This window comes from Triturus cristatus, chromosome 8 (genome assembly GCF_964204655.1).
Source record: "Triturus cristatus chromosome 8, aTriCri1.1, whole genome shotgun sequence".
Classification (NCBI taxonomy): Eukaryota; Metazoa; Chordata; class Amphibia; order Caudata; family Salamandridae; genus Triturus; species Triturus cristatus.
In genome coordinates this window covers 1,323,234,417-1,323,249,575 of record NC_140591.1, presented here as the reverse complement: position 1 = coordinate 1,323,249,575, position 15,159 = coordinate 1,323,234,417, and the positions used below count along the sequence as shown (strand labels likewise).

The 15,159-nt window shown below is 41.8% G+C and overlaps 1 protein-coding gene across 1 annotated transcript in view; it reads left to right on the top strand.

Annotated features, from left to right (window-relative positions):
- Positions 1-11,301, top strand: part of HSPA13 (heat shock protein family A (Hsp70) member 13) — a 49,574-nt gene extending 38,273 nt beyond the window's left edge. Inside the window, exons 4-5 of the mRNA XM_085623048.1 lie at positions 4,072-4,239; positions 9,189-11,301. Of these exons, the coding sequence (XP_085479174.1) occupies positions 4,072-4,239; positions 9,189-9,907 (887 nt within the window). The 3' untranslated portion in view covers positions 9,908-11,301. The remainder of the gene's footprint in view (positions 1-4,071; positions 4,240-9,188) is intronic.
- The last annotated feature ends 3,858 nt before the right edge of the window (positions 11,302-15,159 follow it).

The window sequence follows — 15,159 nt, the reverse complement described above, 5'->3', positions numbered from 1 at the left end:
TTGTTATAGGCCTATCTCCCTAATTGATAATAACTTAGAAATTTTAGGTAGGGTCCTATACAATAAGATTTTAGAGTGGTCTGAGGAAAATGAAATCCTAGATCCCTGTCACCTAGGCTTCCGTAGTAAGGTGGGCACTATCGAACAATGCCTTAACCTCAACTTAATCATGGGGAAATACACCATTGCTCGAGCTTCTCCGGTCTATTTGGCATTCATGGATTTGACCTCGGCTTTTGACCTTGTTAATGGGTCATGGCTTTGGTCTATCCTGCTGGCCTATGGATTGGACAAGCCCCTTGTGTATTTTCTGGCACATCTACACAAAGATCTTAAAGCGCGGGTGAGAATTGGGCGCGGGGGTGAGGTTTCGGAAGCCATTGAAGTAGGTAGGGGGGGTCAGACAGGGTTGTGTCTTGGCCCCCCTCCTTTTTATCATCTACATCAATGGATTGAACAAATTCTTAAAATCTTTAAATCAAGATGTTCCAATAATCAATGGGAGGCCTCTTCCCCCGAGCTCCTCTATGCGGATGACGCGGTCCTTATGGGCCGCACCCCAAACTCCCTACGCAGGTTAGTACAAGGTTTTGTCAGTCATATGGATAGCCTGGGTTTACACACTAATTTAAAAAAGTATTTTTTATAATGTTGTGCGGCACAATGAAGCGTCCGCTTAATACTATACTTGTGAATAATCTGAAGCTGATGAGTACTAGTTCTTTTCCTTATCTTGGTGTGGTCTTTGCTGAGAACGGCTCTTGGAGTGAGCATATGGCTCACGCCAGGAGCAAGTTCTCAAAGGCCACCAACTCGATTCTTAGCCTTCCACGCCCAAAAAGAACAGGTGCTATTTTAGCTATTTACATTTTTTTTAAATCTCAATGTGTGCCGACAGCCACATACGGTGCTGTGATTTGGGGCTTTGCCAATAGTACCTGCATCCAACAAGAAGAAAATAGATTTTGTAGGAAATTACTAGGCGTCCCAATCTCTACACATCAATATATTTGCCATAATGAACTCAATTCACACTTTATTGAAGATTTTATTAGAGCGCGTCCTGCCCGCTTCTGGTTATCAGTCTGGAAAAACCCAGCAGCATCTCTGCCAAGAGAGATCATTAGTGACTGCATGGCATGTGCTAAAGGTAGAGACATACCATGGCTGTCAGGGGTGCACCCAGAGCCTTTGTAGTGTCAATAAGGAAAGCTTTTACACAGACCTATTACAGCGATGGCCGCAAATAAAAGTGATCTTAGGAGCGCGCTCTACTCATTATATAGGACAGAAAGATATGAGAAACAATACAATAAACCTCTTGTCCATAGCTACATGGCCATTGCGGATTGTGCACACCAGTTGGCTAATTATATCAGACTGCCAATGAACCATTGGGAGAGGAGGCTCCTGTTTCACTTAAGGGCTGGTACCATTAAATTTGTATTGTGTTTCCCTCTTGGTTACCACCATGACCTCGATCATATTCCATGGCTGTGCGATGGTCCGAGCGGACAGTCTATCCAGCACTTTCTGTTCTTCTGCAAATATTATTTAAAATATATTAAGTGGTTCTTAACTCCCTGTTTTAAAAAACATACACCCATCAGTCTGGAACATGACTATTTAAAATTACTTAACCTTGACGATAAAGAGTTGGTTTTTCACACTGGCACTTTTTGGAGAGTTGCTGCTCGAGCACGACAAACGATGTCCAATCCCTAGGTTTTATGTTTTTTATGAATGAATCATAATATTATTGTACATTGTATGCTGTTATTGTTTTAATGATTATTACGACTTTTTAACCTGCACGTTTTTATTTGTTTGCTGTTGTGTTTTGTGCTTTTATGGATACGATGTTATCCGAATAAAGTGTATTTGAACCTTGAACGTTCATTTATGACGTGCTTATAACTTCATAATATAATATGTAATCAATCTGTCATATATTTAGAGATTGTCAGCAAGCCTATCGTTGCCCATTGACAAACAGGATACTTTATGAGAATTGGAGTATGCTGTTCTTTTTAGTTAATATAACTTTGTAAGAATGGTTCTGGTGATGGTCAGACCACTCTGTCTGTACAGAAGTGCACTAACATTGAAACCAGTTATCTTGGAACTAAAGAACAGGGCCCAGATTTAGTAAGATTTTGCTTCACCCTTGCACCGTGCAAGGTGATAAGAGCAATGCAAAACCTAGAATGAGACTTACCAAGCCACGCAATGTCACCTTGCGTGGCTTGGTAAATCTGGAGTAAAGCAAGGCAGTGCAAGTAGCTGCCTTGCGTTACTCTGCATGGTTGGGACATTGCATGGGTGGAACACGGTTGTTCCCGCCCATCCATTCATGTGTTTGCAAGCGTTCCCAGTTTTACCAACACTGGTAGACCTGGAAATGTATAAAACACAAAAAAGAGTTGGGAATCTGGGAGCTAAAAAAAGGTCCAGTGTCCATGCTCCCTAGACTAAATATGTATCACCAGGAGGACAAAGTTCCTACGGGCAGGTGCAAAAAGTCACCCGAGCCCTTAAAAAAGAGAAATAGAGAGTGAAAGGATTCCTAGTTTGAAGAACCACTCAGGTAAGTGGAAGACCACTCTATGTCCTCTGTTGCCCTCACACACCCCGAAAGGTGTCATGCTTCATCATCGGGCAGTTGCTCCTCGTAGGGCCGGCGCGGCAATTCCCTACGGGCCCCCGAAGGGTCACTTTGACGGAGATCTTTTAAGAACCGCCGGATGGTGCATGTAGGTGTGTGGGGAGTGGGCTCAATGTAGAGGGTAGAAAGGGGTGCGTGCAAGTTAGTGAAAACATGGAGGGTCATCATGCAGCTAATTATATAGATGTACCCTGAGGAGAATTAGACTGCTAAAAAAGTTGTAACCCTGAAGGCACACTATGCCCAGGGATCATGGATCAAAAGCCAACATATTTCGCGCCTCTTTCGCCTAAAAGGTCGGTGGCGCTTCGTCAGGACCAAATTCTTAACACAAAGTGCACGTGAAAAATAAATGAAACAAGTTAAAATACCCTCAATATCGGTCTGGGCAATCGCCTGTACACCCTCAGTATGGTAACAGGTCAACGATGAAAAAAATCGGTTCAGTACTGGCAGTCGCATGGATGGGGTCGGTACAGCGGTGTGACTACCCGGGCTGAATTCCCATTAATATGCGGGGAGTCCATGGGCTTAGCTGATGGAGCATGTATCTTTAACCAGTTAGATATTGACCTGGAGCGATTTTTTTTTTTTAATTTATTTTTATTTTATTTTTTTATTTTTAATTTATTTTTTATTTTCTTTCTTCATCGTTGACCTGCACCACATCGTGATAGATATGGCCCATTTCTTCTCTCTCCGTTTAATGCTGCACAACAAGTTGTCTTGCTGCATTGCGTGAAGAAATGTTAAATTCGGCCCCAGGTTCACTATGTCTCCTTTGTGGGGTTTTTCGTTGCAGCTCTTGCTGTAAGTGGAGCCTGTAGAGCTTGCTTTGGAAGTTAATTAGAATGCCCTTTTCCATCAGTACTCGTTGATACTGTTATATTGGTTATTTCTGGATTTCTTAGATTCTTCACATTAACAGGCCTGCACTTGTTTGCAGACTTATGAAAAGATTGTAACAGACCTTTTAATATACACAATCCCTTCTTAGATTGACAAGATTTAAAGCGTCATCTTGGAGCAGCTTGTCTTGACCAATAAAGACCACTAGCAGATATCTAGACAATGCAAGAAGAATAACCTTACTTTTTACGCTGCAAGGTACATTGACATTTTGATAAAGGTTTGTGGGGTGAATAAGTTATTAGTTTTGAGCTATGAGCTTGTCAACTCAAATTAAAGGAGTGATGCCAACCTTGTGAAACTGACCGCCAACCAACCTCTTTGAGTTTTACATCTACCAGGAACCCCTGGATAACTTTAAAATATATGTAACCGGTTTTGCCCTTTTGAACGGCTGGGGTATATTGTACTATGAGTGTTGCTTTCTGAAAACTCTTTCTGGTTACCTCATGTGAACAAAAAGTCTTTCTGCATAATATTTATTTCTTGTATTGCAGGTCTGGATATCCTGCGTGTAATTAATGAGCCCACTGCAGCAGCCTTGGCATACGGACTTCACAAAGCTGATGTCTTCAATGTTATGGTCGTGGACGTGGGTGGTGGAACCTTGGATGTCTCTTTATTAAATAAACAAGGTGGCATGTTTCTCACTCGAGCTATGGCCGGTAAGATGGAGAAGATGAGATGTTAATGCTCTTGTTTTAACTTCATACCCTTTGCTTTCTTCAGTTTCAGCTTATCAGTGGCATATAAATGCAGATTTTTATTTTTCAGCTTTAATGACATTGCATGTTCTTTCAGTTAGAATATACAGATCAACCTCTATGTAATTCTAAAAACAAAAACAGTAAAAAATGTGTTACTGTGCATTGCTCCGAATGCAAAATCCTTCAGGACTGAGGATAATAGAGAATCAACCCGATATCTATGGCAATGGGAATGAAAACTGACCTCACCTATGAAAAACTTTATAGTCACTGTCCCATCCTTTATAATCAAGACCATGTTGAGAAATTGTTAGATTTATGCATTTGTAGTTTGCTGACGTTTAATACTTCACCAGAACCATGTACCCTGAGCCCTATATATACAGGAAGTCATGAGATGCCACAATAAAAGTATTAATAGGTCTTGCCAAGTTTTTTTTTTATATATATATAAGCAATCCCTATTTAGTCCATAATTTTGTACTTCTCTATTTTACCTGCTATATTGTGTCTGCCGCTTATTTGTGTGTGGTATGGGAGTGTACAGATTTCCTAGGGCATGGAATAAGAGTATTTAGGCCAAATGCACTTGACTCCTATTTTCTTAAATAAGCAAGGAACTTTCCATTTACTTGCCTGGAGATCATATTTGTAGGCCGAGCCTGAGCCAGCGCTGCTCTGGCGATCTGGGGTAGGTACTATATGGAGGCGAAGCCCCGCCCACATTTGTCATTGGCTTGTGCCTTTGTCCTTCGTAAATGCAGGCATGTGATACCTGCAAAGGCGTGTTAGTCATGTCATCATTTGGAACCTACCATGGCTACCGGCCCCTTTACTTGGTTGTAATAAGGTGCGTGTACTTTTTCCTTTTATTTAGCTTCTCCCAGGCACACGCTTCGCTTACATTGAGCGCACATGCCCGCTTTCACTTTCAAAGCGCAGCTAGGGCAATGCGAGCGTTGGTATATGTCTCGCATTTAAATGCAAGACATATAGCATTGCAAATATTTTTTCGTGCGGGGAAGCAATACTTTAAAAACTTGTAGTATTCCTGAGACTCCCTTACACATGGAACACACTCATTCTCGGTTTTGCTCTAGGACCAGTGCTTTAAATGTGCCGGTACTCACCGGTACATAGTACCGGCTTCTCAGTTTTCTCCCCCGGAGTACCGGAACTTATTTTCGGGCAAGGAGAGTACCGGTACTCCATGAAGCAGCAGGGCTCAGGCCCTGAAGTACGGGTACGTGCAACGCAAAAACTGAAAATGACCCCTTCAGATGGTGCGTGTTTATGTCCTGCTTTGGCTGGCAACAGCCTGTGTATTTCTGCGCTGGGTTGCTCCTGCAGTGTTAGGTTCTCATCAGGCACGCAACGCCCATTGGGATCAAAGGGCTTCAAACCCCACCTCCCCCCCCCCCCCCCCCGCCCGCTCGCCCCCATCGTGTGTGTCAGTCTGGCTGAGACAGCTTCCCGGGAACACACACAGCCGCATCTTAGTATTTCACAGGTCTTTAAAAGACCAATTGCTTTTTAATGAGGCTTTGTTGTTTCTCACCTCTTCTTAGATCCCCTGCAGCTCCACTCTGCATACTGCTGGAAGAATCGGCTCCACATTTCCCCCCCCCCCCTCGAAATTTGACTCTAGTTGCGCCTCTGGTTCTCATTGGCATCCCAACAAGAATGAGGTATGGTCAGAGGTGCCGAGAGTTGAACTGAAGAACCAGGGTCGAATCCCCACGTCGGCTCATCATCCTGTAATTGTGGACAACTCCTTTAACCAGGGAATTTGGCCCATGGGCATTTAAGCGCTTCACATGACAATCGGAGAATTTGCATTAAAGCTTACTTATGTGGCTATTGTTAAATTTCTGGCTCACAGCCACACCCCTAGACACGCCCCTAACTACCCACCCAGTCTAATTAGTGAGTACCGGCACTTCTAATTTCCCATTTAAAGCACTGTCTAGGACACACCCTTGGGCGTCACTACGCCAGCCCGCAGCGCGTGAATTGATAAAGTCAGGGCACGCACATAATGGCAAGGGCAGTTGGTGGAAAGCGGAACAAGCTTGAACGGTGACTGCTTCGGTACGTGTCCTGCATGGAAGTGCTTACTCGAAGGAGCAGCGAGGGGGGCTGGCCATGCAAGAAGAAAGGGCACCACAAGCATTGCACCCTGGCTGGGGTTTCCCTTCACAGGAGCCCGGCAGTATGAAGATCTAGTTTGCCCCCTTGAACATCCCCCTGTCTCGTAGGCTCCAGACTACCGCCCTCTTCCAATGGGTCTTCTCGTTCCTGCTGCTAGGTACAGTCTGGCATTTTGTAGCACTTTCTGCAGTGGCAGGGCTGGGAGGTGCTTCTTTCTGCACTGCAGAGACCAGCATGCAACTGTGTACACGCCCACTGGGGCGGGATATTTTTATGCACACAGGTGGTTCACTTATGGCCTCTTCCGGTTGCCAGTGATCAAGGGCGGTGGTTATGCCCGAAACGCGTTTGGCTACGTATTTGTGCTGGGAGTATTTGATGGACTGTACCTTTGGATTAAAAAGGTTAACTCATCTTGTGTGGCTTCTTCAGTTTGGGCAACCTTCTGAGATATATATATTTACTCAGCGAGTTCCTTCCATTTGTTTGTTTTTTCTTATTGCATCTTTACATAAGAATTGGTCTGTATGTGAATAACGGGGTTGTTGGAGTGAAGAATCGCTGCAAGACAAGAAGTTAAACGTAAAAGTGAGCTCAACTGAAATAATAAAAAAAACTAACTCTAGTTGCAGGGCTTTGTGTAAAAGCACATGTTCTGTGTTTTCTTTTTACTTGCTTGTTGTGGATGAATATTCAGATAGAATGTCAATCTATAAATGGTTCTCTTTATGAAGAACACATTTACAGGGAAGTAACTTATTCTTTTAGTGATACTATTCTTTACTGTAGAACAAAATCTATGCAATACACACCCAATATTTTCTTGTTCTGATACATACAGTGCTCTAGGATTTTATTTAAACATAAGGCTACATATGATTGAGCTTCAGTTTAATCTAAATTAAGATGGCATTTTAAAAGTTGCTAAAGAATGGGACACTCCCGTAGAAAGTTATGGGGTTCCCCCAAACAAAAATTTCTATATCTGCAGGGATACCGGGCAAAGGAAAACATGGTATCAAAAAGCAATCCCCTTGGCCAATCGAGTCAATCGCAGTGTGGACAGACATTAAGATTTCTTTTATTATTGAATTTCTTAAAATATTTTGGTCATGACACAAAATTAGCATCATCAATTGCTTTTCTTTAAAAACCTGACATTGCTGCAGCCCTCACCCATCCCTCATCCAAACAAAACATCTCAAGCAAACCACAAATCTATTATTAAACTCATTGAAATATGAAAAATAGAAAAACGCTTGTCATAGAAAAATATACGATTTATTTGTATTTCAATCTCCAACGAGTCAATCTTGTATTTAGTGTTGTCTGAACATTGTTGATTTATTTTCTTTGCGCCCAGAGAGCATTTAAATTGAGAATATGCTTTTGGTAAGGGTGTAGCGACTTTTCTATTCTCCTTTTTATTAGTTCATTCTAACGTGAACATTCTTGAACCATTTCTTTGCCCTCTGTTATTTTCAGTGGTAATCGTGAATGACCGTTTCATGTGTTGAATTGAGACCCAATATAAACAAGACATGGTTCATAGAATGAAGGTATAACTCCTTTATAATATCTTGCGTTAGAGAGGCATCCACGTTACATTGTAATTTTACCCAAAATGTTGGTCGGGTATAAGGTTCTGTTAAATGGAAAGAAATGAATGGGAAAAAAAATAGTCTATGAAAACTAAAATTTAAGGGATTACTGTTTGATTCTAAATAGGCTCAAAATAAATTTGTTTTACTTTCGGTGTGATATTGCTAGTTCTGACTGCTTCTAAATGGCAGAATCAAAGGCTGCAAATAGAACATATTTACCACTATAGACCTTCAACATGGAGGCTAATAGTTCCCTACCTCGGAAATGACCAAATATGACATTGTCACTCTTTGCCTATGATTTGTGGCAGTTAATGTGATTCTTCCTATCCATAGACTAATCCGACTGTAATCTACAAGCAGGTAAATAAATGTATTCTGGCCAAAATATTCCTTATAACTGTTTTTATTTGGTTTTCTCCAGGCCCAGGAAATTAACTTTGTATTATGGAGAATTAATATTTTATTCTGAATCATTTATATGTTTCATGAAGGAGTCATCCAAATTGTTTGGGCCCTTAGCGGTCTGGGAAAAGAGGCTTCCTGCAGTACCAGGTTGTTGCAGAGATGGCGTTTCACAGATACGCTAATGTTCAGAGAATCCACTATGAGGCTGCTTGTGATACTTTACACGAAGGGCCTTACTGCACTCTTTGAGCCAATGCCATTACTGTCTGCCCCTGACTTCATCAGCAAGTGTCCTCGTTCTCTGTTGAGATCTGGACTGTAGGATGGAAAGCCATTTGAGCTATGTACTTGGTTGCTAAGTGTGTGTGTTTGCTAGCATTTTTGTGATAATCTTTCCCAGTGTTTCATGAAATGTAAACAGTGGCTAAGAAAGGCATTAAATAGTGAAAAGTGATAATGTTTACATTTCAAGCTGCTGCTGGAAAAAACAAGTTTTCACTAATGTTAAGTATAGATGTTTGAAGGTAATAGCAGTGCATGGAACACTGTATCACTTTCTCAAGTAAAGGAATTTGACTTTCTTTTATTACAGGTTTACTGTGTCACCTGTCCTAATAGCATGACCAGATATTAGTGTGCTAATAGACACTTGATCCTGCATATTTAATACAATCATAAATCCGGTGATGCATTGTTTTAGTCACATAGTCGTTATTTTTGTTACAGTTTATTTTTGTTTTCCAGGAAACAATAAACTTGGAGGACAAGATTTCAATCAGCGATTGCTTCAATATTTATATAGCCAGATTCATTCAAAGTTTGGCACATTACCCTCCCGCAAGGAAGAGATTCATCAATTGAGGCAAGCGGTGGAAGCAGCGAAACTGAATTTAACCATCTATGATTCCTCCTGGGTCAATGTCCCTCTGACCTTAACAGAAGAAAATGCTGAGAAAGATTCTGTTGGAGAATTTGATCATAATACTAATGAAATGGAAAGAGCTTCTAAAACTGGTAAACTTTTTAGTACTCTTAAAGAAGATGCGTTTTCCAATGAAAATCCATTAGATTCATTTGCGCAAAATGAAGTAATCGAAGCCAAAAATCCAAGATTTGTTAAAGTTCTATTTGAAGTTGAAATCTCGAGAAAACTCTTTGAGACATTAAATGAAGACCTTTTTCAGAAGATTCTAGAACCCATAGAACAAGTTCTGAAAGAAGGCCATTTGCATAGGAAAGAAGTGGATGAAATTGTGTTAGTAGGAGGCTCAACTCGGATTCCACAAATACGCAAGATGATTCAAGATTTTTTTGGGAAATCTCCAAACACATCCATAGATCCAGATTTAGCTGTGGTGACTGGAGTAGCAATACAAGCAGGAATTGTTGGTGGATCTTGGCCTCTTCAAGTCAGTGCTATAGAAATTCCTAATAGGCATTTACGGAAGAAGAACTTTCACTGAACCTGTTTGTTTGTGACATGCCTCTACTGATGTTTGATAACTGACTCCAGAAGATATTTATTCAAAAAAAATGTATTATTTAAATTACAATTAGTGACCGAAAATTGTATTATACAGTATATGGACTTGTATGGAGACATTGTTTTAATTGGACACTTTAAATCAGTTTTAATGGAATGGGGTTTCAAAGTTGTTCTGTGCAGTATTCAGACTTTAAAACCACTTTCCAATACTTGCTTATAACTATGAATATTAACTGTGTAATAGTTATACCAGTGATGGTTCTTAGCAGACCAAAGAAAACGTGCATTATAACAGCTGACACATATGAGTATTCTACTCAAAGTTCTGTTTTATCCATGTAATCATGAATCCACAACCTTTTGGAAGCACAGGGAGGAGGGAAGGGGGGGGGGGGTAGAATGAGTTCTAAGAAATGTTGACTATTGAACTTTTAGGAGATTAATTGAAAACGCTTGAATGGTAGCAACCTAAATCACTGTTGTATCGGTTATTATTGTAAGAATACCCACATATTTAGCCTCTGCCTCTTGTTAATGTGAGGTAGAGAGACCGAGGATTAGGCTGTTAAAATGAAGAGGTTTTTCCATGCCTTTACCTCTGTATGTCTGTCATACCGTAGCTGCTGGAACCATGGGAGTATGAAGGGGGGGGGGGGCTCTTTAATCTCAGTCTTTCTCTGTTTTGCCAAATTGCACGACCAAAGCAATTTGGGAGTGCAAAAAGAGGAAAGGGCTTTGGAGGCTTTTGCTTCCCTTAGTTTCACTGGCAATGTATGTCAGTTAATGTTTATTTATTGTTAGAACAGACTGTCCTCATGCTGTGGAATGTTGGATGAGACCTGTAACCTGCTGCAGCAGGCTATACCACTATTAGAACCCAGCTTCCTTGTTGTTGTATCCATTATGTCGAGCACTAATGCTGAAGTAGGCATCTAGTGGTTTGTATTGCCATCTATGAGGGCTAGCATGGTATTTTAAGTGAGGTTGCCAGTGATATGCATGTATTGGACCAACATTTATTGGTAATCATCAAGTCTCTTAACTTTGTTGACTGGATTTGATTTGTAATCATTCCATAAACGTGCCATAAGTATTTATTTATGATGTGAGGTCAAGGTTCAGTATTAAAGATACCATTTTTATTTTTTTATTGAACCCACATGATGTTTACTGGAAATGAGCATAAGCGTCGTATATGAATGTAAGGAATACCCATGATGGATAGCTGTTTGGTTGCATTTTGATGCACATATGTGCGCTGTGCAGTATAATGACAGAGCAAAAAAATTACTGTCTATTCTCAAATATTCTGCATTCCAACTGTTTCATTCTGTATGTGCAGTCTACATAAAATGTTTGCAGAACATAAAACTTGTTTGTGAAATATTTCCATTACAACCCTGAAGGTTATCGATATACAATTATTCTCAGTTGTCAAAATACTGTGCACAACATACATGCTGTTTCGCCTTAGTCCATTTTGCATTTATTAATATTTAGCAATAGTAATGTTTTACCATCATGACAACATGGCTTATAAAGTTAACAGTCGCTTGTTATACCACCTTTAAAAAGCACACCACTTATCTTTTGAAATTCATGCTTTTTAGTGAAACGTCCTTTGAGAAATATGCCGTGAATGCCTCAATAACAATCTAATTGGAAATGTACAATACTGTTATTCTGACAGTGTTGTTATTCCAAAACAGTTTTAAAAGTATGTTGTGTTTTTTCAGATGAGATTTTGAAAACAAAAATGCAAAACGTGCTCTCCTAAATCCAAAGCAATACAGCACAAAAGGCAAATACTCTTTCAGGAATTAGCGGTTCTTCAAGTAGTGACTGTTTCGAGAATTTCTTCCTTTTTCTTTTGATGTGCTAAAGAGGATCTTTTTTGAGAATTCAGTATTAATAATTTGTAAATAATTTGCTACTTAGCCAAACTCCTAATGGGAGGAATTGCTGGCAAACAAAATACTAACATGCTTTGACATTGTAAAGGGTAGATTAAACCTACAATGAGGCATGTTGAAGCAAGAGTGGTGCAAAAAATGCAGATCCATTTGCACTTTCTTTTTGAACATTTTCTGTTTTGTAAATGGATAAAATATATTGCTGTCTGGTGCGCATTGCCGAAAGATATTTGCGCTTGAACATATATGTAGGAAGCAGATTGTGAAACCTTATATAACTCCTACATTGGTGTAGTGAATGTAAATGAGTAACAGACATATCAAAAATGAAATCTTTAATCCATGTATAACTCTTAAAAAAAATAATAGTTTTGATACTGTGTATTAGAAAATGTACGAGACTGCATTTGCCAGAAACCGGATCCCATCTTACTCTTCTTAAAAGTGTATTTGCCAGACTTCTTACTTTGTAAAGGCAGCTGAAAAGAGCGTGATCAGTTTGTGACCTGTTGGCTCTATTGCTTGCAACTCTAGCAGCAAAAATGGAGCAAATACATTTCTAATTGTTATATTCTTGCTTGCTGGTACCAGTGTACTACTATACTAAGTACTGCTTAATATAAAAGGTTTTCTTGAGATGCCGTCACCCGTGTATACCACTTGCACCCTCTGTTTCCTCTCCTGGAACCGGCCACTTATTCCTCTTAAAAGTGAGCCTAACCTCCTTGAGGTTTGGGACGAGAATGGGATGCTTGTCCTTGAGTTTTCGAAAACAGTGGAGTAAAATAGGTAAATGGGCCACTGTTAAATAGTAAGGTACAAACACAATTAGAGTGCAGTAGGCCACTTACAGCCCCATCATACTTGCTGCACTAATGATAGCTGCACCCCTCGTTATGAGTGTCCGATAATCTTACTCTTGTTCTGCTTTTGCAAGTGAATTTACCTATTGTGTCCAAGAAAGGTTAGCACTCTTGCAGTCTGTACTTTAGCTGTTAACTTCAGGGAAGCTTTTTTCCTGTTTAGAGGAAAAACAAAACTAATTTAAATTTACTCCTTGGTGTTATGTAAAACATTGCTTGACTGATTCATTTTTGTGCGTTATAAAGTCACTGTGAGATGAGATGTTAGCAGAGGCAGGGTCGCTGCTGATTATTGTACTATATTCTAATGGCCTATAGCGACCTTCATTTCTGAAAAGCATTGGCTGAAATAGGTAGTCGCATTACGATAGTTACAGGAGTCTGTTGGGAACTGTAAGCAACAGTAGTGCTCCTCAATTTATTCAGTGGCATTGATTTTATTTTTTTTAAATATGATGCTGATTCCCAGTCCTCTAAATTAGTGCCTTTGGGCCCCGCTGGAAGCAACCAGCACAAATTAACTAATGCCCCATATCATCAGTGTAGTACACTGTGACAACAGAAATTCGCTACATAGTACAGAAGAGCCATATCCTCTACTGGGATATTCTTAAATAATTTAACAAACACTCCTGTTGACAAAAATTTGTCACAAAAATGCTGTGGTAAATAATTAATAGAAACAACTTAAGGCTTCCAAACATTATCATTCTTGTGATGTTTATCAACATTTCTGGTGGTAGGAATCTCATGAGTGCATCTAATCATGAGGGACAGGAACTCCAAACAAATAGATTTTCAAGTGGCAAGAACTCCAAACAAATAGATGTTTTTGTCGCCCACATTTGTTTACATGTAGTATTTTACAAATTCGTATGAATCTGAACTCTGTTCTTTAAAGGAATTTTGTAAATGTACTTATGATTACACTCCCAAAAATAACTGCTTCCTTCTCAACAAATATATGTTGATGAGATTTTTCTTATGTTTTATCTTCTCTACTTATGAGGTACATTTTAATATTGGTTATTCGGTTAGGCATTTTGACTTGGTTTTCAAACTATATGCTAAACTGTCTTGCAAGTGATTTTTTGAAGAAGCACGAGTAACTAAACATTGTGCATAGTGAAGTGTTACTAGACTGAAAATGGGTGGATCTGAAAGAGACACGTTAGTGATAGATTCCTTACCTTAGAATATTCCCCAGGCGTAAGTCTGGATCCGGAAAGTTTTCTGCTTAGCAGTACCCCTGTGTGCCAGTAGGTGGCGCCGTGCGGCTCCGCGCCAGTCACTGGCGTCGTTCGCGCCGGGACGATGTCACGGAGGCTACTTAGGCGCCACTCATGCACGCTGACGTCAGTTCTTTCTTTTCCCATGCCGTAAGCGGAGATCCCAATTGAGCACGTACCTTGGTCAATTTTTGACCACTTTTTGAGACTTTTTGTCTTCCCCTCTCGTCTCCTGGTGCATGTAGGGATGCCCGGCTTTAAGTCTTGCGGGTCGTGCCACCGTAATATGTCAGTGGCGGACCCCCATGATGGCTGCCTCTACTGCCTGGAGACCGACCACGACTCCCGGGACTGCCGTGCCATGACCTCGAAGGCATTGCGGGAGCGGCGCCGGAAGTTGCCGGCACTCCTCTCGCCGCCGCTCCGGATCTAGGGGCTGTTCGCGGGACCACTCGCGGGACCGCAGCCGTCGATCCTCGGACTCTAAGTCTTCACAATCAGATTCCGGTAAGCGACGCCATAAGAAGAAGTCGAAGAAGCGTGTTCGCTCTCCGACGTCCCCCTGTCTCTCCCCAGAGGCAGACGTGGGGACTGGGGCTCCGCCCCTGTGGCTCCTCTGGAGCCTGGGAGTCCCGCGGCCTACCCGCTCTACCCGGGTCAGTCGGTGACTCCCGAACAGCGGCAAGAGTTTCTTGCTGCCTTGGACTGCCTGTTTAGTCCTCAGGCTCCCGCCGGTGCGCCAGCAGGCCCCGCGGCCCCGTGTCTAGATCCTGTTGACCCGGCGGCCTGGATCAACAGGCCCGCGCCCGCGGCTCCGGCACCACAAGGAGCAACGCCACCGCCCCTGGCTCTGCCACAGGCGCCGCACTGGGTGCCGTTTATCCCGCCCCTGCCTCGGTTCTCAGACCATTTCGTTCCGACCTGGTATCCTCATTGGGATGGTGCTCCGGTTCGGCCCCGGCCAGCGCCGCTGGCCCCCTCTCCAGCTCCGGTCCTGCCACCGTGACCGGCTCCTTCTAACCCAGAGCCGGATGAGGACTGGGATGGATCCGAGGACCCCCTTGCGCGGCAGTGTGACTCTGAGCATGTTTGGGTGGAAGACCTTCAAAACGCGGGTAAATTTGATGTGTCTTCTGACCCGGGGTTTGCTTCGCCTCCGCCTACTATGGAGGAGGGCACTTCCTACACTATGGTGCTGCGTCGAGCCGCAGAGACTCTCCACCT